Source organism: Macaca thibetana, chromosome 11, assembly GCF_024542745.1.
Source record: "Macaca thibetana thibetana isolate TM-01 chromosome 11, ASM2454274v1, whole genome shotgun sequence".
In the NCBI taxonomy this organism is placed as follows: domain Eukaryota; kingdom Metazoa; phylum Chordata; class Mammalia; order Primates; family Cercopithecidae; genus Macaca; species Macaca thibetana.
In genome coordinates this window covers 52,364,303-52,390,258 of record NC_065588.1, presented here as the reverse complement: position 1 = coordinate 52,390,258, position 25,956 = coordinate 52,364,303, and the positions used below count along the sequence as shown (strand labels likewise).

General features: G+C 50.6%; 2 protein-coding genes across 2 annotated transcripts in view; one reads left to right on the top strand and one right to left on the bottom strand.

Annotated features, from left to right (window-relative positions):
- The window catches only part of PYM1 (PYM homolog 1, exon junction complex associated factor), a 233,812-nt gene that overhangs the window by 25,371 nt on the left and 182,485 nt on the right, over positions 1 to 25,956 (top strand). The window lies entirely within an intron of this gene.
- On the bottom strand, positions 529 to 22,570 carry ERBB3 (erb-b2 receptor tyrosine kinase 3). The gene is made up of 28 exons (XM_050749105.1): positions 22,048 to 22,570; positions 18,538 to 18,689; positions 17,206 to 17,392; positions 16,042 to 16,167; positions 14,730 to 14,795; positions 14,459 to 14,577; positions 14,210 to 14,351; positions 13,716 to 13,829; positions 13,504 to 13,624; positions 10,985 to 11,058; positions 10,732 to 10,822; positions 10,279 to 10,484; positions 9,933 to 10,065; positions 9,657 to 9,747; positions 9,276 to 9,430; positions 8,496 to 8,549; positions 8,000 to 8,141; positions 7,091 to 7,210; positions 6,867 to 6,965; positions 6,487 to 6,672; positions 5,778 to 5,933; positions 5,461 to 5,536; positions 5,131 to 5,277; positions 4,275 to 4,372; positions 3,991 to 4,182; positions 3,775 to 3,846; positions 2,658 to 2,958; positions 529 to 2,487 (listed from the first exon to the last, which is right to left on the bottom strand). Exons 1-28 carry the CDS (start codon positions 22,127 to 22,129, stop codon positions 1,961 to 1,963), a joined length of 4,029 nt encoding a protein of 1,342 aa, XP_050605062.1. The 5' UTR covers positions 22,130 to 22,570; the 3' UTR covers positions 529 to 1,960.

The window sequence follows — 25,956 nt, the reverse complement described above, 5'->3', positions numbered from 1 at the left end:
TGGGAACGGGGGCCAGCTGCGCAGCCGGACACCGGAGGGATCATCCATTTAAAGGCCTCGTAATCTAGAGGCCGGACTCCTAATGAAGTAACATGACATTATTGTTCCAATAACAGGCACCTGGATGGGGCACCTAAGGGAAGTGTTCAGAAAGACATGTTTGTTGAGAGTTCTTACGTGAAAAAATAAAAAGATTTGGTGACTTTTCTAAGATAATGAATTCAGAAGCATCTGGAGGTTTCAGTATTTGGCCTCTGAAGGAGACTGGACACGTATAGGGCTTTTTATAAATCTTCAAGCACGTGGGTTCTTTTTGTTATTCCCAATTGGTTGCCTTGTAGATTCCTACTAAAACCCTTAATGAAAAGGACTATGCGCTATGCTTGTTCTAAAGAAATACCAAGTAATAGTAGGACTAGAGAAATCTACATGGGACAGAGTAGCACTGTCAGAAGACAGAAAGGTGACTATCCACTGCTGAGGAGCAGATCTCTTATACGAAATGTTTTCACTTGACAGACAGGAAGCTGAAAAAAACTTTGGCATTTTTATTCAGACATGTATAAAAACAAAACAAAAAACTTCAGTGATACAACAGACATTTTCCCTCAGTTCCCCATCCAAGGGGACAGAGGTGTGAAGCTGAAGCTGGATCTTCTTTCTGTCCTACCTGGAAGCTTCTCACTGCTAGATGAGAAGGGCTTCTAAAAGGGGATCTTGGGGATAAGGAGTGAAGATCATATACAGCACATGTGGATTATGGTTTACACAAAGATGTCCAGTTATTTTTCCTTCTGACTACCCCCACCACCACTTCCTGAGACGAGATGTCTGGGTATAGGAGGAGGATGTGGCTGTTGGGGTTAGACTTGATTCAGTGCAAAAACAAGAAACGGTGCCCCGTAAACAAGGGCTGTGACTTAAATCAGTTTTCCTTGGCACCTTACAGTAAGAGCACATGCACAGGAATTGGGAGGATTTTGCATCCTGGACCTACTGCTTAATTTATTTCATCTCTTTAAGGCTCAGTTTCTTTTTTTTTTTTTCCCTGTAGAGACGGCGTCTTGTTATGTTTCCATAGGCTTGTCTCTAATTCTGGGCTCAAGTGATCTTTCCATCTCAGCCTCCCAAAGTGCTGGGATTGCAGGCATGAGCCACAGCGCCCAGTTCTAAAGTTTTTTTTGCTGCTGCTTTTTTTTGTTTTTTAAGAGATGGGGTCTTACCATGTTGGCTAGGCTGGTCTCAAACTCCTTGCCTCAGGTAATCCTTCCGCCTCAGCCTCCCAAAGTGCTGGGATTACAGGCATGAGCCACCATGCCCGACTTCCCTTTTTGTGAAATGAGATAATATCTATGTCACAGAATTGTTGTAAGGATGATAAAGGACTAAGTGAGATAACGTAGGTGAAGTTTAGTATGATGCCTGGCTCATAGTTAAGTGCTGAATTATTATAATAGTAATCAATATCTACTCCTAACCTCTTTCTTCACAGATTTTAAGCTTCTGTCTTTCTAAGGGGTTAAGAGTCATAAACCAAAATTACACTTTCCTCTGCTAGGTTTCCTCCCTTTCCTCTTCTTGACAGTCTGATGGGAAACAAAGGCACACATAAGAGCCTAGTTCCAAGTAGTCAGAGCCTGAGAGGAAGGGATATGGAGAGTAATCCTTCATATCTCCAGGAGTGCCTGTGAAGAAGCTGAGGAATGGGACTGGGAAAGCACACAAAATAAGGAAAACCTCCTTTCCTGGGGTTGGGAAAGAGAAGAAAGTGCACAGCTGGCTACATACCATAAGAATTTTGTGTCAAAATGTTTAAAAGCCTCCAAAGGTTGAATGGAATTGTCTGGGACTGGGGAAAAGGGGCTGGGACCTGGGAGAGAGAGGGAATAGGGAGAAGAGGGTACCCTCTAAAGGCACTAGCTGCCATTAAATGCTCCCTGAGTGCCACAAGGAGCAGGAGTTACGTTCTCTGGGCATTAGCCTTGGGGAAAAGCCTGCTATGCCAGTAATCAGGGTTATCAAAGGCAGAGTCTGTAGCCTCTAAGCTACGTAGAGTTTTTAGGTGGGCGTAATGGACATGGGGGGCCTGATGTCCAGGCCCCTGAAAAGCTCTCATCTCTTCATACCCTTGCTCAGATGCTGGGCAGGCCCCCATGGCTGCATAATCACCCCCAGGACCACTTCCACCTCGTTGCCGATTCATATATTCATAGTCTTCATCTGGAGTTGTGCCAGCAGTGGGCATGACTGGTACAGGGTGGAGTGGGCAACTCTGTGTGCTGCCCAGAGAAGCACTGAGGTCTGACCCCACATCCATGTACTCATAACCCAGCTCCTCAAGGGAACTTGGCCTAGGGGGACGAGGTGGACTGTGCCTTCTCCTCCGGTTCATGTATTCATACTCCTCATCTTCATCTTCTTCTTCAGTACCCAGGACAGAACTGAGACCCACTGAAGAAAGGGTGCCTTCCCGGGAGGAGGGAGTACCTGGGGGTTGAGAAGAAAGGATAGGTATGCGAATAACTTCATGGGGGTAGGGGAAAAATTGAAAAAATTAATAGGACAGAGAGGCATATGATCAGAGAAGAAAAAACAAGAGGAGCCCGGGGAAAGGATTCGAGGAAGAATTGAGGAAAGCCCCAGGAAGAGTCAGGCACCTTTGAGGTGTGTATCTGGCATGACATAACCGTTGACATCCTCTTCCTCTAACCCTGGTGGGGAGAGTGGGGTAACAGGAGTAAGCAGACTGTGGCGCTGGGAATGGTAGGCGCTATCTCCGCGTGGCCGTGGGCTCCGGCTCCTGCTCCGGCTCCTACACGTTGACACTTTCTCCTGGAGCTCAGCCTCAGAGCCTGTTACATGGCCCTCTGATGACTCTGATGCCAGGCATCCCCGTGGCATTGGGTGTAGAGAGACTGGACGGGGGCACCATTCACTGCTCCCAGAAACTGCAGACTCCTAAGGAAGAAAATAAACAGAAAATAATGCAAGGAGATTTACGTGATGAGGAAAGAAGAGACATTTGTTTAGAAGGAAATTGGGTTGTTCCCTGCCTTTTTTTTTTCTTTTTTTTGAGGTGGAGTCTTGTTCTTGTCGCCCAGGCTGGAGTGCAGTGGCATGATTTTGGCTCACTGCAGTTTCCGCTTCCCTGTTCAAGTGATTCTCCTGCCTCAGCCTCCTGAGTAGCTGGGATTGCAGGCACCTGCCACCGTGTCCAGCTAGTTTTTGTATTTTTAGTAGAGACAGGGTTTTGCCATGTTGGCCAGGCTGGTCTCGAACTCCTGACCTCATGATCTGCCCACCTCAGCCTCCCAAAGTGCTGGGATTACAGGCGTGAGCCACCGGACCTGGCCTTTTTTTTTTTTTTTTTTTTTTAAGAGACAGGGTCTTGCTGTGTCACCCAGGCTGGAGTGCAGTGGTACCATCTCAGCTCACTGCAACCTCTGCCTCCCGGGTTCAAGCGATTCTCCTGTCTCAGCCTCCTGAGTAGTTGGGATTACAGTTGTGCACCACCACACCCAGCTAGTTTTTTGTATTTTGGGTAGAGATGGGGTTTCACCATGTTGGCCAGGCTGGTCTCAAACTCCTAACCTCAGGTGATCCACTCTCTCTGGCCTCCCAAAGTACTGGGATTACAGGCGTGAGCCACCTCGCCCGGCCCTCGCTGCCTTCTTTTTTGCAGGACACTGATTAAACCTCAAAGGTTTCTAATGTCTTCCACACTACTCCTATCAATCTGATCCTAAAACCCAGCCTCTCAGCATCAGAACTTACCTGGCAAGCCTCCCCAAGATTACCCTGGTTCATGGGCATGTATCCAGATGATGGACTTAAAAGGCTCTGGCTCTAGGAGGAAAAAATAAGGAAAAGGTTAAGATGAAGGGAGAAATCTATATTCACCATGGGGGCCTTTAAGTAGTTAATCTGGGTATATGTAGGGTTTGTGAGGGCTTAGGGTGCAAAGTGTTGGGTAATTAGAAGGTGTCTTACCCCACGTGGCCGATTAAGTGTTCCAACTGGTAGGCTGAGGGCGGAGCCCAGTGTGGTGGTTGCCAGGTTGTCCTCCTCTGCTTCCAAGTCTAAGTCTAGGTCTAGTTCTGGCTCCAGCTCTACTTCCTCTAGCTTCTTGTTTGTCAGACCATGGGGCTCTGGCCCAGGGGCTATTCCAGGCCCACTCTCTCTCTATATCGATAAGTGATTGTTAGGGGGAATCCTGGTTCCAGCCAACTCCTCCTTTTTCTAAATTTCCTTAGTATCTCCTACTCCCTGCTCACCTTTATGACCAGATACCGTGGTGGGTCTCGGGCCATCCTGGTGAACTCATTGGCTAGTTCTTTAAAGGTTGGGCGAATGTTCTCATCAATCATCCAACCTAGAGATAAGATGTAGGAGGTAGAGACATAAAAGGGAATATATCCATGGCCGGGCGTGGTGGCTCACACCTATAATCCCAGCACTTTGGGAGGCCGAGGCGGGTGAATCACCTGAGGTTGGGACTTTGAGACCAGCCTGGCCAACGTAGTGAAACCCCGTCTCTACTAAAAAGACAAAAAAAATTAGCTGGGCATGGTGGTGCATGCCTAAAGTCCCAGCTATTTGGGAGGCTGAGACAGGAGAACTGCTTAAACCTGGAATGTGGAGGTCACAGTGAGCCAAGGTCACGCCACTGCACTCCAGTATGGGCGACAGAGTGAGACTCCATTAAAAAAAAAAAAAAAAAAAAAGGGAATAGAGCCACAAGAGGAGTACAGAGGGAAGTCAGAAAATGGCCGCGGTCAGGTCGGGCACGATGGCTCACACCTGTAATCCCAGCACTTTGGGAAGCTGAGGCGGGCAGATCACCTGAGGTCAGCAGTTTGAGACCAGCCTGGCCAACATGGTGAAACCCCCTCTCTACTAAATATAAAACAATTAGCCAGGTGTGGTGGTGGCTGCCTATAATCCCAGCTACTCCAGAGGCTGAAGCAGGAGAATCGCTTGAACCCGAGAGGCAGAGGTTGTAGTGAGCCGAGATTGCACCATTGCATTCCAGCCTGGGTGATAAGAGTGAGACTCCATCTCAAAAAAAAAAAAAAAAAAAAAAAAAAAAAAAGAAAGAAAGAAAATGGTTGGGCTCCGCTGGTAACTCACACTTGACCATCACCATGTAGACATCAATTGTGCAGATCTGGGGCTGTGCCAACCGCTCCCCCTTCTCTAGCAGGTCTGGTACTTCAGCCAGTCGCAGCCCTGCATAGGGCTCTGCCCCAAAGGTCATCAACTCCCAAACTGTCACACCTGGTGCAGGAAGAAATGGACTAGTCACTGGCAAAATAGTAGACATGGGCATGAAGTGAAGGGAAGGCAGAACCTGATCTGACATAAAAATCTGAAGTGCTTAGAGATTCTAAGAGGGGGTCTCAAAAGGCAAATTTGAAATTGGGGCCAGTGATGGTAGAGAGGGCATCCAGATGCACTGACCATAGCTCCAGACATCACTCTGGTGTGTGTATTTCCCAAAGTGGATACTCTCGAGGGCCATCCACTTAATTGGAGTCTGCAGATTAAAGAAAGAGGTATCACAAGTTTATTTCCACACATTTTCTTAGCATTTCCAAGTCCCAAGTTCTTGATCATTCTTTTCTTTGTTGTTCTCTGAACTAAAATATCTGGCATCTGCAGCCTCCTCTCCTTGAACTTACCATGAAGCATCTGCTTGCCTCCGGAAGAGACCACTGGCTGCTCCCTATCCCCACGCTTCACTCACCCCCACCTCCTTATCCTTTGTGTCACCTCACCTTGGCCTCACTGTATAGCAGCTGCTTATCATCAGGAGGCAGCAGGTCAGCCACACCAAAATCTGCCACCTGAACCTGACTGGGTGACTTGAGTAGCACATTTCGGGCAGCCAGGTTTCTATGCACCATACCATGTTCTTCAAGGTAGTACATACCCTGTAGGTAGAGGGGAAGAAAGTATTCTTAAGGTTAGGGGAATCAGTCACTGAGATCTGGAATTCTCCCAAACTTAAATCTACCTCTCAGCAGCAGTCCCCAACCTTTTTTGGCACCAGGGACCGGTTTTGTGGAAGACAGTTTTTCCCAGGGAAAGGGAGGGTTGGTTTTGGGATGAAACTGTTCCACCTCAGATCATCAGGCATTAGTTAGATTCTCATAAGGAGTGCACAACCTAGATCCTTCACATGCATAGTTCACAATAGAGGTCACGTTTCTAAGAGAATCTAATGCTGCCCCTGATCTGACAGGAGGCAGAGCTCAGGCAGTAATGCAAGTGATGGGGATTGACTGTAGATACAGATGAAGCTTCACTCGCTTGCCTGCTGCTCACCTGCTGTGTGGCCCGGTTCCTAACAGGCCATGGACCAGTACCAGTCTGCAGCCCGGGTGTTGGGGACCCCACCTCTCAGAACTTCAACCTTCCCACTTTTTCCTGGCTGGCCCTCAGCCAAGCAGTTCTTATCACAGAATTCCTCCAGGCTTCTCTCACCTTGGCAATTTGTACTCCCCAGTTGAGCAGCAGCTGTGGCCCCAGTGCCCCCCGGTGTTGTCTCACATGATCCAGCAGAGAACCCAGAGGCAAGTACTGAGTGACAAGCTGCAGAGATGACCCTGGGCATAGTCCCAGCAGCCGCACAATGTGGGCATGGTCCAGGCTGCCAATGGCCAGCATATGCTAAGAGACACAAAAGGTGATATCTAGGAATCCAACAGGTTCACGTACACTCAGCATGTGCACAGCCAGCCCAGGCCCCCCGCCAACATTCTGGCTAACATAGTAGCTGCTGAGAAGCACAGGACCGTGCTTCTACATGATTGTATCTAATATTGTCCTCTCTCCTAGCGGCATACAGAATTTCCTTCACTTACATCTGTCACAGCTTGAAAACTTTGCCGTCCACTCTTGTCCTCAATGATTTTAATGCAGACTGGAATCTTGATTGATTCACCCTCAGGGATCCACACTCCCTGGGAAGTTTGGGGCAGGAGTTGGCATAAGGTCATTCTCCCTAGGTCAGTCCTTTCCAAAAATCTTTCACCCTTTTGCCCTAGGTGCCTTCCCCACCTCTCCAGAATTCCTATGGGTCACTCACTTTGTGCACAGTTCCAAAGACACCCGAGCCAAGCACTTTAAGCTTCCTTAACTCTGTCTCTTTGAAGATTCTGGCCAAGACTTTGTTAGCCTTCTCACTGGGGTCCAGAGGCTCTATGCTCTGAGGAGCAAATGGGAAGGAGGTGCTCAGGAAAGGCCATTCCCATGTCCCACTCCAACCCACTCCCCATAGGTGAATGCCAAAAGTGGCAGAGCCGAAAGGGCAGGAAGAGGAAGGACCGTTAGTCCTAGAATGCATTATAGGCATATTGAGGTACAGACCCTTAGAATTGAGGAAGTTATTTGTGCTCATGAGATCAGGAATCAGGGTTTTCCCTTTGATGGAGGAACATGAAGTGGGGAAAGAGACAGCTAGGGAGAGTTGGTAATACTATTACCTCCGTGAGTACCTTTTATACTGTGCTCTGTGCTTTCCAAAGCACTGTCACATACATCATTCCCCTTTAACCTTATTGCCATCCTGGAAGGATAAATGTTATTTCCTCTGTATAGATGCATAAACTGAGGCACAGAGAAGATAAGGAACTTCTTCAAAGTCATGTGGCAAATTAATGGCAAAATCAGGACTAGAATGCATGCCTTCCATTTCGCTGACCAGTGTTCTTTCTAGGGGACCACACTACTTCCTTTAAGAAAGGGATCAAATCTCTGGGGAAAGAGGAGGGGAGTGATGTTCATGTCATCATTGACCCCTGGGTGCACAGGGTACCACTCAAAATTAAGCTATAAAGAGACTTCCGGGGCATGGAAAGAAAGAAAGAAAGAAAGAAAGAAAGAAAGAAAGAAAGAAAGAAAGAAAGAAAGAAAGAAAGAAAGAAAGAGAGAAAGAAAAGCAAGAAAAGCAAGAAAGAGAGAGAAAAGAAAAAACAAAAGTAAGCTAAGTACTCACCTCACCCCGTTCCAAGTATCGCCTCATAGCCCTTTTATTCTGAATCCGGCGCCCACGCCAGTAGAGAAAAGTGCCGCCCAGCATCATGAAAATCACTACCAATCCTGCTATCACTGTCAAAGCCATTGTCAGATGGGTTTTGCTATGGGATATATAGAAACCCAACATTATCCTGGGTTTGCATCTTCCTTACAAATGTCAACTATACTTGTGCTGAAGGTATGATGCAGATCTAGGGCAAGAAATTAACATTCACATATATATCCTTAAGCACTGGAGGGACCAACCTAAATCTGGACCACTCTTCGACTACTGAAAGTTAATTTTAGGAAGGGAAGTCCAGAAGCCTGCATTCTTGAGTCCCAAGTGTCCGGTGATAGTGGACTGCGTACATAAAAGGCCAGAATGAAGAGAGCCTTGCTCTTCTCTCCAGGTAACCACCTCTCTCCCAACTCTCAAATATCCCCAGTTTCCAGAATCTCCAACCCCATCATACCCGATCAGCACCAGTGTTTGTCCTAAACAGTCTTGAAGCTCTGGTCCTTTACACCTAGGGAAGAAAGTCACTACCTTAAATGAGAGCTTGGACAACAGAGGCTCAATTTCAACAGCCTCAACATACAAAAGCTTGTTTTAGAACTTACCATGGCATCCCATCCTGGAGCCCAAAGCTGATCCCAAGACATGGCCTCCACCCCCAGCTTACTAGCTCTCCCCAAGCCCCTCTTCAGTGAAACCCTCCTGAACTGAGGTTATTCCATGTTCCCAAAACCGTGGTGTAATTTTGTGTTGTTACTGATTTTCCCTTTCTCCAATCCTTCGCTACACAGCTGGGAGTGATTCTTTTTTTTTCTCTTTTTTTTTTTTTTTTTTTTGAGACGGAGTTTCGCTCTTGTTGCCCAGGCTAGAGTGCAATGATGTGATCTCGGCTCACCGCAACCTCCGCCTCTTGGGTTCAAGCAATTCTCCTGCCTCAGCCTCCCACGTAGCTGGAATTACAGGCATGCGCCACCACGCCCAGCTAATTTTATATTTTTAGTAGAGACGGGGTTTCTCCATATTGGTCAGGCTGGTCTCAAACTCCCTATCTCAGGTGATCCACCTGCTTTGGCCTCCCAAAGTGCTGGGATTACAGGTGTGAGCCACTGCACTCGGCCAGCTGGGAGAGATTCTTAAATCACAGCCTCTCTCTTCTTTCTGCTTCCGCTTCCCTCACCCTAGTTCTGTGCTCCTACCCTTCCACCTGACCCCCTCTCCTTATTATCCCATCACTCACCCCTGGGTGCAGTTCTCATGGCAGGGCCGACATTCATTCTGAACATCTGGGTACTTGTAGATGGGGCCCTTGGCACCTAGGACTCCATGGGGGCAGCTGCTCACACAGTGGGGCCCATCTCGAAAATGGGCACATTGAGCACAAGTATCAGAGCCCTGAGTGGAAGAGAGAAGGTCAGGAAGAATCAGATCCCGAGGTCAATTCCATACCTCCCAGCAAAGACCAACCCAGACATTCAGGATCTTCTATCTGCAGGCCCTAGCATTATCTGGCCTCTCTGTACTATCCTTAGCCATATCATTCCCCAGATGCTCCAAGTATTGCCCCTTCTCTGTCTCCCTTGGAGTGTCTCCCTTGGAGATCCTGGTGCTGCTACTATACCGAGCCATTGCATGTGGCAGTGCCCTCCATGGGTTGGCATTCCGGGTGGCAGGAGAAGCATTCAGCCTCATGGGCAAACTCTCGAGGCTCCCTGCAGTGGGGAATAAAGGGAGAGGGGTCACTTCCAAGTCCTGACCTTCATGACCTGGTCTCCTACCTCACTCCCACCAAGGCATATGCAGAAAGCTGTCTAAAGGCTTTTATTATATGCCACCTGAACAGTTCCATGGCAGTGCCCCAACCCCACCCATCCTTGACTGGCTCCCCTCACTGTACCCATTCAGAAAGTTGCAGTGGGTCACACAGACACCTCCTCGGCTGTAGTTTCGACAGGACAAGCACTGACCAGGGCCTGGGCCCCAGCATCCCCCAGAGGAGCACAGTGGGTCACACACTTTGCCCTCTGCCACTGGAAAGGAAGGGGTGGGTTAGGAGAGGAGTCTGAGGACTCCCAGCAAGCCCTCTCTTCATTATTCTTCCTCGTTACTGCTTCCGGCCTAACAGCCCCTTTCTCCTTGGTTCCATCCCTCAACCCTACTCCCATGTCTAGGGCAGAACAGTCCTTTCAGCTCTCTCCTCCCTGACTCCCTATTCTCACCACCCAGCAGACCCTTTCCCTCACCGCAGTCTCTACGCGGACGATTATGCTTGATGTCTAGTCGCTCTTCTGTAGGCCCCCGAAGCACCTTGGTCCAGTTCAAAGAGTGGTGGTAGCAGAGCTGCCTATTGGCACTTATATAGATACGCCCAGCACTAATTTCCTTCAGGGATCGGAAGCCCAGAGATGTGACATTCAAGTTCTTCATGATCAACAATGAGAAGCCCCGGCTGAGAATAAGGAGACAGGATGAGAGGAGAGACTACTAAGGGAACATTAACTATTCAATGGAATCATGTTAGTCAAGAAATTTGCTCAGTGCTAGTCAGATCCACTGAGAGGGAATCCCCCTCCTTTTGCCTTTTCCTCATGAAACTCTGAAACCCTTTGGTATTGAGGCACTGCTGTATGAGACGGTGCCTTGTATTTTACTCAAGAATGCCTGAAGATGCCACTTCTGCCATAGTCTTTACTCACTTGTAGAGGCTTCTGCCTCCAATGGTTGTCAAGTTGGAAAAAACACTGAAGTTGTACATGTGGGGTGGCCAGGACTGGATGTTCAGGTAACCTGAGGGGTTGGAGAGAGGCATATGGGCAGGCAGACTTCATCTTTCTTGGGTTCTCCTAGCTCCTCCCCTGTAACTTGGGACATGATTTTCTCAAGTAGTTATACCGCAATTTATGCCAGTGTTTCGCCTATTCTAGAAAGGCCAAACTCTCTACCACTCACCTGTGATCTCCCGTACTGTCCGGAAGACATTGAGCTTCTCTGGGTCCAGGGCAGGGATCTTGTGCCAGGGGTCTCTGAGTAGAACAGTAGAAACCAGTCAATAAGGTAAAGGTATAATTCAGTGGCAGTGAGCACACCAAGCCTCAGAATTTGGTTTCTAAATATCATTCTCCACTAAAAGGAAACATTCCTTGGAGAAATGGCTGGGATGGGGGAACTATATGAGCCTAGAGCATCTTGTGCAGACAAGAAAAGACTCAAAGAATTAAGGGTACAGCCCAAAGAACACAGGAGCCAGCTTGGAGGGGCTGGCTAAAATAAATGATGATTGTAAAAGATCATAACCATTGACTAGAATAAAATAAGTATCCATAAGAGTAAATAAATAGGAAAGGAAGACTTTTTTTTTTTTTCGAGACAGAGTCTTGCTCTATCGCCCAGGCTGGAGTGCAGTGGCAGCAATCTCGGCTCACTGCAGCCTCCGACTCCTGGGTTCAAGCAATTCTCCTGCCTCAGTCTCCTGAGTAACTGGGACTACGAGTGCACCACCACGCCCAGTTAATTTTTGTATTTTTAATAGATATGGGGTTTCACCATGTTGGCCAGGATGGTCTCGATCTCTTGACCTCGTGATCCACACCTAGTGATCCACCTGCCTCGGCCTCCCAAAGTGCTGGGATTACAGGCATGAGCCATTGCATCCAGCCACATGTGGTATGTTAACATTTGGAGGATCTGGGTAAAACAGTATATGGGGGGCCGGACGCGGTAGCTCACGCTTGTAATCCCAGCACTTTGGGAAGCAGGGGCGGGTGGATCACTTGAGGTCAGGAGTTCGAGACCAGCCTGGCCTACATGGTGAAACCCTGTCTCTACTAAAAATACAAAAATTAGCCGGGCATGGTGGCACATGCCTATAATTCCAGCTACTCGGAAGACTGAGGCAGGAGAATTGCCTGAAACCGGGAGGCAGAGGTTGCAGTGACCCAAAGACTGCACCACTGCACTCCAGCCTGGGAAAGAGAGTGAGACTCTGTCTTAAAAAAAAAAAAAAAAAAAAGAGGCCAGGCATGGTGGTTCACGCCTGTGATCCCAGCACTTTGGGAGGCCGAGGTGGGCGGATCATGAGATCAGGAGATGAAGATCATCCTGGCTAACACGGTGAAACCCCGTCTCTACTAAAAATACAAAAAAATTAGCCGGGCGTGGAGGTGGGCGCCTGTAGTCCCAGCTACTCAGTAGGCTGAGGCAGGAGAATGGCGTGAACCCGGGAGGCGGAGCTTGCAGTGAGCTGAGATGGCACCACTGCACTCCAGCCTGGGCGACAGAGTGAGACTCTGTCTCAATTAAAAAAAAAAAAAAGTATATGGGGAATTTTACACCATTCTTGCAACTTCAGTGTAGATCTAAAATTATGTCAAAATAAAAAATTAAAGGAAAAAAAAACAGGTGGTTATAGTGTTTTTTTCCCTCTCTTTTTCTGACACACACACACATACACACACAGACACACACACATATATTTTAAGTGCTGTCCTACAGACTAGAAAGTCCCTTTGTTCTGCTGCTCCAAGGAGCAGAATGAGTGAAAACATCTAAAAGTCACGGGGAGACAGAAATTTTTTTTTTTTTTGAGACGGAGTCTCGCTCTGTTGCCAGTCTGGAGTGCAGTGGTGTAATCTCGGCTCACTGCAATTTCCACCTCCTGGGTTCAAGTGATTCTTGTGCCTCAGTCTCCCGAGTAGCTGGGATTACAGGCACATGCGCCACTACACCCAGCTAATTTTTGTATTTTTAGTAGAGATGGCATTTCACCATGTTGGCCAGGATGGTCTCGATCTCCTGACCTCGTAATCCGCCCACCTCAGCCTCCCAAAGTGCTGGGATTACAGTCACCGTGCCCAGCCTGAAGACAGATTTTTATCCAAATTTAAAGAAGAACTTTTAGAAAACTTTAAGAAGGAGGTTGGGTGCTATGATCCCCAGCACTTTGGGAGGCCAAGATGGGAGGATCGGTTGAGCACAGGAGTTTGAGATCAGCCTGGGCAACATAGCAAGACCCTGTCTCTACAAAAAATACAAAAAAATAAGTCAAGTATGATGGTGTGTGCCTCTAGTCCCAGCTACTTAGGAGGCTGAGGTGGCAGGATCACTTGAGCCCAGGAGGTCGAGGCTGCAGTGAGTCAAGATCACGCCACTGCGCTCCAGCCTAGGTGACAGAGCGAGACTCTATCTCAAAAAAGAAAGGACAATAAAAAAGAAAACTTTCAGAAAGAGGATATGCTGTTCCTGTCCCTTGTTCCTTGACAGGGCGATATTCAATTGCTCAAAGATGTTCCTGAGGGGACCCAAGGCCTGGATGGAGGATGTGTTAAGCATTCTTTCAGGTCCTTTATAACAGGCTAGAATTTTGTGACTTTGATTCCTAGTCAGCTCCACATAGGAAAGTTTAGGCCAGTGAAATGAACTGTGAGGGGTGCATGGGCTGGGGTCTAAGGAGGGAAGGCAGGATCTCTAACCCATTGAGGCCGGTGATCAGAAAGTCCAGGTTGCCCAAGATCTTGGTGCAGTTCACAAATCCATCGATGTTGCTCGAGTCCACAGTCTGGAAGCGGCTCCCAGAGCCTGTGCCCTCACAGGCTGTAAATGTAAGAGAGATTCAGTGGGGGTGGTCTGAGCAGGCTCAGAGGAAAGGCTGTCTCTTTACAACTTCTTACCATCTCCTACCCACCTTTGGGACATAGTCCCCCACAAGGCTCACACATCTTGAGTCCATTTTTATCTACTTCCATCTTGTCAGGAGGACAGGCCCTGACACAGGATGTTTGATCCACCACAAAGTTATCTAGGGAAGAGGAGGACGACACCATTAGAGATGAGGGAGGAACACTACCAGCTACCAATGGAACCCTTGCTGTGGGCCTGGGCTCCCTCCGGCTCTGCACTGGATCTGTCCCCATCTGCCACCCTAGGTCCCTTAAGTGCTGCCCTGTAGATTCGAAAGTCTCTTCACTATTTGTTGCTACAAGGAGCAGAAGTAAGGGTGATAGCTGAAGTCATGGGAGGACAGGACATAGGGGTCACTCATTGGAGTGGTTAGATGATCATAACCATTCACCAATCTCCCTATTTATCACCAACTGGATTCTTTTTGCCTCCCACAATTTTGTCTAAAATCTTGGAACTACTATTGTTGATCATTGTTCCTTCCCCTCAAACACTTACGGGGACAGCTGGCTACACAAACTCCTCCATACTGATACTTGGTGTGGGGATTGGGTTCCAGCTGGAAAGTTAGCTTGTTGTAGACAAGAGGTTGTGGACAGCGAGGTACACAGGCTCCACTGTCATTGAAGTGCCGGCAGGCCTGGGAAAAAAGGAGGCCCATCAGATTTATGTTACGTGTGTACCCCTACCTCCTCCTCAAAGGCCACAACCCAATTTCAGAACCCAGGCAATGGAAAGAATACATACAAAGCAGTCTGTGTCCTGAGGGCCTGAGCAGCCCCCGGCACACTCATCATGGCAGCACTGGTTGGGGTTGGGCCCAAAGCAGTGACCATTACACTGAGGAGCACAGATGGTCTTGGTCACTATGGAAGGAGAGAAAGCATGGCTGTTAGGGCTCCTAGGACTGAATCCTGAGGCCACTGCTCATGCCTCCCCCGCAGTGTTGACCCAGGCTTGGGGAGGAAGGGATATGAAAGTGTATGAGTAAAGTTTTTGGAGGAAAGTTCAAACCCACATGTTTGGCAGTCTTCTGGTCCAGGACCCCAGCATCGCCCCTTGCAAACCTCATGACAGAGGGGACCTGGTTGGGAAGGAAGGCAACACAAGGGGCCATCAGGGCTAAGAAAGGCTTGTTTGAATCAACAGGGTATGATGTCACTACACAGGCACCTCAATCCCGGGAAGCAAAAAGCCAAGGCTGTGTCCCTCCCTGCCCTTGGAGAGCAGGGCTGGGCTCAAGTGAACCTGTCAACAAGGGGTGGGGCCACGCCTCCACACTACCCAGTGGGCAGCTGAAGGGGAGGGACTGGGGCAAATGCCAACCTTAGTCCCAGTCCCAACCCAGGAACTTGGTTCCTCCTGGGCAAACTGAATATATGCAGGAATATATGCATGTGAATGGTCAGGGGAAGGTGGGCTCTGAGGAGAAGGGAGTATATTCTAGTGGAACGAGCAACAGATGTGGAGCCTAAAGATCTGGCTTCCCTGCTTAGTACCCAGGGAATCTTTTTTGGTTTTTTTTGAGACAGGGTCTCAGTCTGTTGCCCAGGCTAGAGTACAAAGGCACAATCACAGCTCACTGCAACTGCAGCCTCCTGGGCTCAAGCAATCCTCTGCTTCAGCCTCCTGAGTAGCTGGGATTACAGTTGTGAACCACTACGCCTGTCTGATTTTTAAATGTTTTGTAGATTTTTTGCTATGTTACCCAGGCTGGTCTTGGACTCCTGGGCTCAAGTGATCCTCCCACCTTGGCCTCCCAAAGTGCTGGGATTATAGGCATGAGCCACCATGCTCGGTCTGCTCCTTTTCTTCTTTTTTTTTGAGACAGAGTCTCGCTCTGTGGCCCAGGCTGGAGTACAGTGGCATGATCTCAGCTCACTGCAAGCTCCGCCTCCCGGGTTCACACCATTCTCCTGCCTCAGCCTCCTGAGTAGCTGGGACTACAGGTGCCCACTACCACGCCCAGCTAGTGGTTTTTTTTTTTTTTTTTTTTTGTATTTTTAGTAGAGACGGGGTTTCACCGTGTTAGTCAGGATGGTCTTGAGCTCCTGACCTCGTGATCCGCCCGCCTCGGCCTCCCAAAGTGCTGGGACTACAGGCGTGAGCCACCGCACCCGGCCTATCCGCTCCTTTTCTTGAAACACCTCCTCTGTAGTTTAGATTCCAGGGGACTGGCATGGTCCGTCCTGGTGGGCTGCTGAGTCAGGGACCTGAGGTGTTTGTTCAGTGGGGAGGCGGGTTCAGATCAGGAATGTAAGGATGATGGAAAGAAGGGAGTCACTCCGGTTTGGTGGGGCTGGGGAGCAGTCTTGATCACAGTCACTTACAGCTTCTGCCATTGTCCTTCACCACTATCTCAGCGTCTCGGTCCCTCACGATGTCCTTCCAGTCAATTGTGTCCATGTGACAAAGCTTATCATTCTTCTCAATATAAACACCCCCTGACAGAATCTCTGAGGTAGGGAAAGAAGTGACAGGGTTAAGGGCCACAGCAGTACGCCTCTTCCTTACCTCTCCACCCATCCAAAAGGACACCTGAGACTCAGGAGTGGGAGGACGAGGCAGACAGATAGGTCCAATTAAATCCAAGCTGCAGAGAAGACTCCCTTTATAAGACGAGGAGTCAGGCCAAAAGAAACTCCCGCCTCCTCAGTCACCTGTCCAGATCCGGTTTAGCTAGTGGGGGAGGGGAAGGGAGAGAGGGAGAGAAGATTTCTGACTCAACATCCCCTCCCACAAGCCCTGCCCATATGTTTTCCAACTGACTGGGACAGGGAGAAGTAGAAGATGGACAGGTGGTTTTTAACTCCTATATTCCTCAGCTCATAGGGAGAGCAAAGGTAGAATTCCTAGGGAAGGAGGGACATCCAGGTATACTGTGCTTTGGCTTTTTTTTTTTTTTTTTTTTTTTGAGACGGAGTTTCACTGTCACTTATGCTGGAGTGCAGTGGTGCGATCTCGGCTCACTGCAACCTCCGCCTCCCAGGTTCAAGCGAGTCTCCTGCCTCAGCCTCCTGAGCAGCTGAAATTACAGGTGCACACCACTATCCCCAGCTAATTTTGTTTTGTTTTGTTTTGTTTTGTTTGTATTTTTAGTAGAGACAGGGTTTCGCCATGTTGGCCAGGCTGGTCTCAAACTTCTGATCTCAAGTGATCTGCCCTCCTTGGCCTCCCAAAATGCTGGGATTACAGGTGTGAGCCATCACGCCTGGCCTCCAGTACACTGTACTTTGAAGTTAGAGAAATGGTAACAGATCCGGCTCTGACTCCAGCCCCACCAGGACACATGGTTCCTTTCCCTGGAGTAGATGCCCCTAGCTCCCCCTACTGGGGGCCCTCTATTGCTTAGGGAGCAATGGACCATTAGACAGTTACCAAGGTGACAGGCACCTTGGAAGAGGCACTTAGAGTGGACAGCCTTGGGTCATCATCAAGCAGGTACCAGTCTGAGGGCTGAGGGGTGAGGCCGGAAGGAACCGTCGGGAACTGACCGGTGAGCTGAGTCAAGCGGAGCTGGCGCAGAGCGTGGCTGGAGTTGGTGTTATAGTTCAACATGACGAAGATGGCAAACTTCCCATCGTAGACCTGGGTCCCTCGCACCACTCGGAGGTTGGGCAATGGTAGAGTAGAGAACTCATTCATGGCCACGAGGACATAGCCTGTCACTTCTCGAATCCACTGTGACAGAGCAAATTATGTCAATGAGAGAGACAACAGGGCAAAAAAATCTCAATCCCCTCTCCTCCTTCAGGCATTAAAGACTCTTTAACTCTTAATTCTTCCTTCTTTCTTTCTTTCTTTTTTTTAAAATTCGAGACAGAGTTTAGCTCTTGTTGCCCAGGCTGGAGTGCAATGGTGCGATCCTGGCTCACCACAACCTCCGCCACCCGGCTTCAAGCAATTATCCTGCCGCAGCCTCCCAAGTAGCTGGAATTACAGGCATGCACCACCACATCTGGCTAATTTTGTATTTTTGGTAGAGATGGGGTTTCTCCATGTTGGTCAGGCTGGTCTCGAACTTCTGACCTCAGGTGATTCGCCTGCCTCGGCCTCCCAAAGTCCTGGGATTACAGGCATGAGCCACCGCACTTGACCTTTTTTTTTGGTGAGACGGTCTCGCTCTGTCACCCAGGCTGGAGTCCAGTGGCACGATCTCGGCTCACTGCAGTGTAAAACTCCTGGGCTCAAGCGATCCTCCCACCTCAGCCCTCCAAGTAGCTGACTACAGGTGCGTGCCACCAGGCCCAGCTAATTTTTGTATTTTTGTAGAGACAGGGTTTCCCCATGTTGCCCAGGCTGGTCTTGAACTCCCGACCTCAAGTGATCTGCCTTCCTTGGCCTCTCAAAGTGCTGGGATTACAGGCATAAGCCACTGCACCTCTCCTTAACTCTTGCTAATTCCTATTTTGGAGTAGGGAATAGACTGTGTCACACTACTATGTCACTTCTGGGAGTGAAGACAGGCAGCTTTCTCCTCAAAGCTCCTCATGCCAGGCGGGCCCTTTCCTCATCTCCCCAGGTACCCTCTCGGTCCTCAGGTGTCTCTCTGCGCTAGTCCCTGCTGACCTCGCACTACCACAGAACACCACCTGCCCCGCCCCTGCCTCTGCCCCTGCCCCCTATATATCCCTGGCTACAACAGCGAGACCATAGGTCCCAGATTACAGCCACTGTCCCCAGAAATACGCGGGTTTGGATCTTAGGAACTCCTGAGTCTTAGGAAGGGTGAACTCCAGCAGAAGGTAGCCCTGAAGAGGGAAGGAGGGTTCTAGGGGAGAATAAAGAGGAGCAGGTTGAGGAAGGAGGGTGGCGGGCACTTTAACCTGCAGGAAGGAGAGGTCAGCATTGTGTCCCGTGAGCACAATCTCGAGGTTCCCCATCACCACCTCACACCTCTCGTAGAGCTTGTACAGTGTCTGGTATTGGTTCTCAGCATCGCCGGTCACACTCAGGCCATTCAGAGTCCCAGGACACACTGTTCAAAGCAGAGGGAAGAGTGGCTGAGGGCTGGACACAAATTCTCAGCCCATCTGCCATCCCCCAAGATCACCCCCTTGGTTGCCCTCTTCCAGTTACATTAGACAGGGTCAGAGGGCATATGCCTCCAACCCTCCCACAAGCGATAGGCAGAAGCTGTAGTGGCCTGAGAGCTTTCTCTCTTCTCAGAATCCCTTTACCATCCTATGAATGGGAAGGTGAAGATTTCCTTTTTCTACCTGAGACCCTCTGTGCCTCTTTTGGGTACCACTTTGGGTACTAAGGGGTTAATAGAGAAGGATGACAGTGAATTTGTTTCCCTCCCTAGAAAACAGAAGTTAGGAAAGGGCCGAAACTTTGATTACCCTCCTCTCCCCCTCTAAGCAGGGCACTCACTTCTCTACCCTCATCCTGCCTCTCTCTAGGTCCTGGAATAAATATCTCTTTGGGGCTAGTACACAGCCCCTATTGTGTCAACTGAGGGTGGGATGGGGGCAGAGGGTGGGGGCAGTGCCTGGGGCCACAGTCCAGCCCACAATGAGGCGATTCTATCCAAGAGGGGGGCTGCCCCACCCTATCCCTAGACACCCCGTCCTCAGCAGCACTCCCCTCCACCCTCAAGCCTTGGGCTCAGACAAGTGACCTCAGTAGAGGAGGGAGCTCTAGCAGTGGTGGGGTGGGGGGGGGGGGTCAATGGGAGCTTTGTCTTTAAAGCTGGAAGATAAGAAGCTGGTTGCCTCCCCCAGCTCCTAAACTCAGGCTTTCCTTCTCACTCTCTCTCCCTATCCCAACACACTCTAGCAACCTCAGCATCACTTTCCAGCCCTAGAGTATTTTTTAGCAAATACAGGGACACCTGGAGAGAAATAGTAGGAGATGCCCCACACTGAGCCTCCACCCAATTTCATTGTTAGAAGAGGTTCATGAAAAAGCCTTTCGCCATGGCAATCCTCACCCGCACTAGGGGAAAGCCTAGACTGGAGGCACATGGCATGTCAGCCTTGGGAGTTCACTGTTTGCAAATGTGGTGGACAATGGGCTACGGAAAATCCTGGACTCTGAAGCCCTACCCCAGTCTCTTTCCTCTGGTTCAGCGAAAGACCACGTGTGGGGTGGGGAATAGGGGGTAGATACCACCTGTTCCAGCCGCCCTTCCCTGAGGCAGTGGTAGTCAGTGGGAGGCAACAGTGGGAATGAAGGGAGGGAGACTGGTGAGGCCCCAATCCCTCTTATATACCCCTAGTCTGAATTCTTGACCTTGGAGGGCTCCTTATCACTCCCCATGAAGGTTGGCTAGTCCCAGCAAAGAGAGCTAGTTCCAGAGGAGCTGGTAACTCCAGGGTCCTTGGGTTGAAATGAAAGAGACTAGGAAGGTTAGTCATTTCTGGAACAGCCCCACCCCAATCCCCTTCCTGGCAGGACACCCCCTTTCCCAAGTTATAGTGCCAATCCTTCTCCCCAGATAAGGGAGGAGCCAAGTTTTCTGCACGGGGAAGTAGTAGTGTGGGCACACACACACACACAACATACACATGAACACGTACACATTGGTCCTGCTGGCCCAGGAACCTGTGGTCGGGTTTCCTTGCAGGAAGTATTTCAGGTGGCCCCATCTATCCCACGTGCCCATATGTGTTTGTGCAGACTTTGTGTCTGTGCTTGGAAGGCTACAGTGTTAGAGGTAGCCCAGTTCCCCGCTCCCCTGAGGGTAAAGTCCATATTACACAAACAGGGGGCAAAGGGCCTGGGCAGGAAGGGAGCACAAACAACACGTCTGGGGAGGAGCTAGGCAGCTTGGGGAGCAGGGCAGGGGAACGGAATCATAAAAATCCCTCCTGTACCCAGGGACCGGGAGCATAAGGAGGGGCAGTGGCACAGGCGCTCCTTTGGTAGAGAGCACTAGGGGTGGGATAGAGCCAGAATCTCCAGCCCCTCCTCAACCAGAAGCCTCCCCTCCAACATCCCCCACCCCCATCACAGCCAGGACAAAGGGGCTATAGAAGGACTGAGACAGGGCCGGATGCCCAGAGGCTGCAGGACCCAGATAAAGGGTAAAGAGACCCAACCATGCCTGCCTCCTGCCTACCCAGGGAGGGTGGCCAGACTCTGGTACTCCTGGGTTTCTGGGTGAAGATTGCAGGAGTCTGGATGGGACAGTTATACAGTCACCCCACTGCTCCCTCCCACGCCAGTCCCCAGACCACCCCCCTCCACCAGCTGGGAGTGTTCACATCTAAAAATCCCAGGATCTAAATTTAGGCCCAGCAACTGTGGGGGAAGCACAGGTGGTTTCTTCCACTCCCACACTGGGGAAGGGGCCCTGGCTGTGCCAAACCCCAAGCTGAAATCTGGGGGGAGGGGAGGAGATCCACAGAACTTCAAACCTCAGGTGTCCACGGCCCCAGAGACACCCCAAAGGGGTGGGCTCAGATAGCATGGGAGTCGGGGGAGGACTGGAGAAGAGCAATCCAGGGCTCTGTCTAGGGTCCTCAGACAATAAGCAAAATGGGGGCAGGGGGCACAAGATGGGCCCAGGTAGGACTCCCCAAGGCAGGAGGCTTAGAAAGTAGTAGAGGTGCCCTCTTGATCCTCCGGCTGGGGAGAGAAAAGACAAGAGGCTGGACAATCCTTGCCCCTACAGTTCCTGGCCCAGCGCCTTGTATATAGTAGATGTTCAATAAATATGAGTTGGGTTGACCTGGATCTTGACAAAGAGATGTTGCTCAAGCTCTGCTATTCTGAGGAAAGCGGGCGCCAGCCTCTGTTGGGCCTCCCGCCTGATGTCACCTGAACTTGGCCCTCTGGTTAATCTCAGACCTCCCCAGGGCAGGCTCACTCACGGAAGAGGAGGTGCCGCTCCTGTTTTTCCAACACTAGAGAACAACAACCCCCTCCAACCTTCCGTAGCTCCGCCCTGTCGGCAAAACAACGAAACTAGGAGCAGCAGAAATCGGTGCGGGGTGGCGGGCAGGAGGCTGGCGAGCAAACCGAGACCCTTCCGCCAAGGCCCCCACCTCCAAGCACCTCCTGTTTATAGAATTAAGGTCCCTGCTCCGCTCCCTGCAGGGTCCCTCAGAAGTGTGAACTACTGTTTCGGCCTCAGCCTCTTTTGGGGAGACCAATTAGAGGGTCGACGACGCTCTGGAGAAGGGGGCGTGAGGGTCTAGGAATGCCGCCCTCGGCCGGACCACGCCGATAACCCGAGCCTGATCGCCCCACTCCCAGGTGGTCCCGGCGTACGGGGGCAGCACCCACACCCCCGCGCCGCCTGAGACCCTGCCCATGCCCTCAGAGGCTGCGCGCACTGGGTTCCGGCTCCCAGGTGCCGAGCCCGCCAGTGCTCTCGCGCCACTTACCTGCCTGAGAGTTGCCCACCTCGGAGCCCCGGGCCAGGTTGAAAAGCAAGCCCAGCACCTGCAGAGCGCCGTTCGCCCTCATGACTCCGCGGAGGGTGAAGGGAGCCCAGCCGAGTCCGGCCCGGGGGCCCCTAGACTAGGACATCCAGGCAAGAGCCACCTGAACCGCAGGCGAATTGGTGGCTGCTGCGGCGCAGCGGAGGTTGCAAACTGCAATCGGAGCCGGAGCCGGAGCCGGAGTCCGGGGCGGGATGGCAGGGGAGGGGTGTGTGTGTGTGTGTGTGTGTGAGAGAGGGAGGGAGGAACGCAGAGGGAAGGGGGTGAGTCACGGCCGCGCCCCCTCCCGCGCGAGGCTGGAGTAGGGATTGCGGAGCCTCGGACTGCCCGCCCCGAGCGCGCCACGCCCCGCGGTCCCGCAACTTGGCGGAGCAGATCGAAGATGGGGCTCACCCTAATTTTTCTGCAGGAGCTGGGCCAAGGGGAGGTCAAGATTCCAAAAGCCCCCAGATCCAGGGAAGGGTAATGAATGAGGGAGTGGTAAGCGCTCCAAAGCCCTGCCCTCTGAAATTTGGCCTCGCCCATTAACCAAATCACTCAACTCCCCTAGCCGGTTGGTTCACTTGGTGGATTTTCTCTCAGAATGTGAATATTTCTCTCTGTGTGTTTTTGAGGGGGAGGGTGTTTTTTGCCTCACATCCAGGCCACCTCAGTTTCTCCCAGACTCGAAACCCCATAACTCATCCACCCAGCCCAGGAACCCGAGCCAAAGAGGCCGCGTGAAATTGCACTGTCTCCGGCCGCTTCCTCCTCCAGACCCGGCGCCGGCCGGGCCTCTCCCGGGATTTGGATGGGGGGCGGGGGTGGTTTCCAGCCTGAGAACAGACCCCGGAGCCCGCCTTTCCACTTCTACCCCGGGAGGGGCTCCCGCACCTGTCGCCGTCCCCTCTGCTGCCCCCCATGGCCGCCTGGGAGAACAGCTGCCTCCCCTTCCACTCTGGAGTCTGGCCGCACCGTCCATGCGGCCGCAGTTCCCGCCGCTCTTCTGGGGACCCAGATGGGCACACACCAAGGCGCTCACACCCTCCCCGGTGCCTTCCAAGTCCAGGCTCGCGCAGGAAAGGGGTGGGGCGGTGAAGCGGGATGCGGAGAGGACACTAGAGACTGCGTCCACCAATGGCGTGGACCTCTGGAACCGCCAGCACCAGCTGCCTGGACTGGCCAGAGGCGGTCGGGCTCGCTGCGGGTTGCTGCCCAAAGCCCTGCTAGTCCCGGGACGGATCCGACCGGCGCCGCCTGGTGCCCAGCCTGTGGCAGTGGAGTCCCAGACGGCCTTGCATTTCAAATCCCTTAAACTGGTATTGGGGATCTCGCCCAGAGAGCCTAGTTATTTTCCCCAGAACTTCAAGCCTGAAGACTTCGAAAACAGTTGAGTCTTGATAAACAAAAATTTCACCCCTCAGGCCTAGCAAAGACTACCGGCTAACATTCCTTAAACAGGCTCCGTATTGATATGCAACCTAGAGGGCCTGTTCTCTGTTGGAGAACCTTTGCTTTGGGGAGGTTGGCTTTCTCCAGACCACGTGTATAGCAGTCATAATAATAATGGCAACAACAAAACCATTAACATATACAGTATCTACATATATCATTTCATTTACAAAGTATGTCCTCAAACTTAGCGCCTTAGAGAATGTGTCACTTAACATAAAAATTATATGATTTAGGCAATATAACTCTCCATTTTACAGAACTTGAAATGTGTGACATCTCCAAGGTCATCCACCTGGTGACAGTGGTTGAGGTGATCAGGTGACTGAGAAGTGGGGCTCAGACTTTTACCTAGAATTTCTTTCTCTTTTTTTCTCCCTTTTTTTTTTTTTTTGAGACGGAGTTTTGTTCTTGTGGCCCAGGCTGGAGTGCAATGGCTTAATCTCGGCTCACTGCAACCTCTGCCTCTTGAGTTCAAGCGATTCTCCTGCCTCAGCCTCCCAAGTAGCTGGGATTACAGGTGCCTGCCACAACACCCGATTAATTTTTGTATTTTTAGTAGAGATGAGGTTTCACTGTGTTGACCAGGCTGGTCTTGAACTCCTGACCTCAGGAGATCCACCCACCTTGGCCTCCCAAAGTGCTGGGATTACAGGTGTAAGCCACCACGCCTGGCCTTACAGCCTGGCCTTACCTAGGATTTCTTTATTATTTTTGTATGATGTAGAGATGGGGGGGGGTGGGTCTGGCTATGTTGCCCAAGCTGGTCTTGAACTCCTGGCCTCTGGCCTCTGCAATCCTTCCACCTCAGTTTACCCAAATTGTTGGGGTTTCAGGTGTGAAGCACCCTGCCTGGCCTTCCCTAGGATTTCTTACTGTTCTACTGAGACTGGAGCTTCATGTGTTCGGATTCACACTCCCATCGGATAACAGAGCTGATGCCACTTAAGGGTCTCCACTCCTACCTACCCTCCTCCACATTAAAGGGCTTTTCATTTTATTACTCACTCAGCTCCAGCTCAACCTAGTATTCAGGGTCCAAGTTCCGAAGGAGAAAATCTTCCTTGGCTTCCTTGTTTATAAACTGTTGTATCTACTTATAAGACTGTTGTTTGGATTTTTTTTTTTTTTTTTTTTTTTTTTGAGACGGTGTTTCACTCTTGTTGCCCAGCCTGGAGTGCAATGGGTTGATCTCGGCTCACTGCAACCTCTACCCCTCGAGTTCAAGCGATTCTCCTGCCTCAGCCTCCTGAGTAGCTGGGATTACAGGCGCCTGCCACCACACCTGGCTAATTTTTGCGTTTTTAGTAGAGATAGGGTTTCACCATTTTGGCCAGGCTGGTCTTGAACCTCTGACCTCAGGTAATCCACTCGCCTCAGCCTCCCAAAGTGCTAGGATTACAGGCATGAGCCACCGCATCCAGCTGACTGTTGTTTGGATTCAATGAGAAAAGTCAGGTGGAACTCTGAATTACTGTGCTCAACCTTTAAGAAGCATTCAGTGAATGCTAGCTGTATCTTCTGCTATTTTCCCAACCCTAACCCTTCTCTCTCAGCTAGATCCCAAGATGCGATGGATTCTTCAACACTTAGGGAAACATCATGCTAAGTATCTGGGATATACACAATAGATAAAGCTGCCAGGTAACCGGCCAGCTCTGTTGGGTGCTGTCCTGACTGAATAAATGAAAATCCTAGATAAGGCCAGGCATGGGGTTTCACTGTGTTGACCAGACTGGTCTCGAACTCCCAACCTCAGGCGATCCACCCACTTTGGCCTCCCAAAGTGCTGGGATTACAGGTGTGAGCCACCAGGCCTGGCCCTACCTAGGATTTATTTATTATTTTTGTATGATGTAGAGATGGGGAGTCTGGCTATGTTGGCCAAGCTGGTCTTGAACTCCTGGCCTCTGCAATCCTCCCACTTCAGTTTACCCAAATTGTTTGGATTTCAGGCATGAACCACCATGCCTGGCCTTACCTCGGATTTCTTACTGTTCTACTGAGACTGGTGATCTGCCTACCTTGGCCTCCCAAAGTCCTGGGATTGCAGGCATGAGCCACCACACCTGGCCCAGGATGTTTTCTTTTACTTTTATTTTCACAGTAAAATAATAGCCAAAGTCATCAGCTAAGAGTAAGGAAAGATAAAGGGATGCTGGAAAACTGCAGAGATTGTTCATAAATAAAGCCTCCCTTCTTTCATTTCTTCAGATGAATACAAAAATTAGCCGAGTGTTGTGGCAGGCGACTGTAATCCCAGCTACTTGGGACGCTGAGGCAGGAGAATCACTTGAACCCGAGAGGTGGCGCCAGCCACCACGCCCAACTAGTTTTTTGTGTTTTTAGTAGAGATGGGGTTTCACCAGCCAGGATGGTCTCAATCTCCTGACCTCGTGATCTGCCCCACCTGGCCTCTCA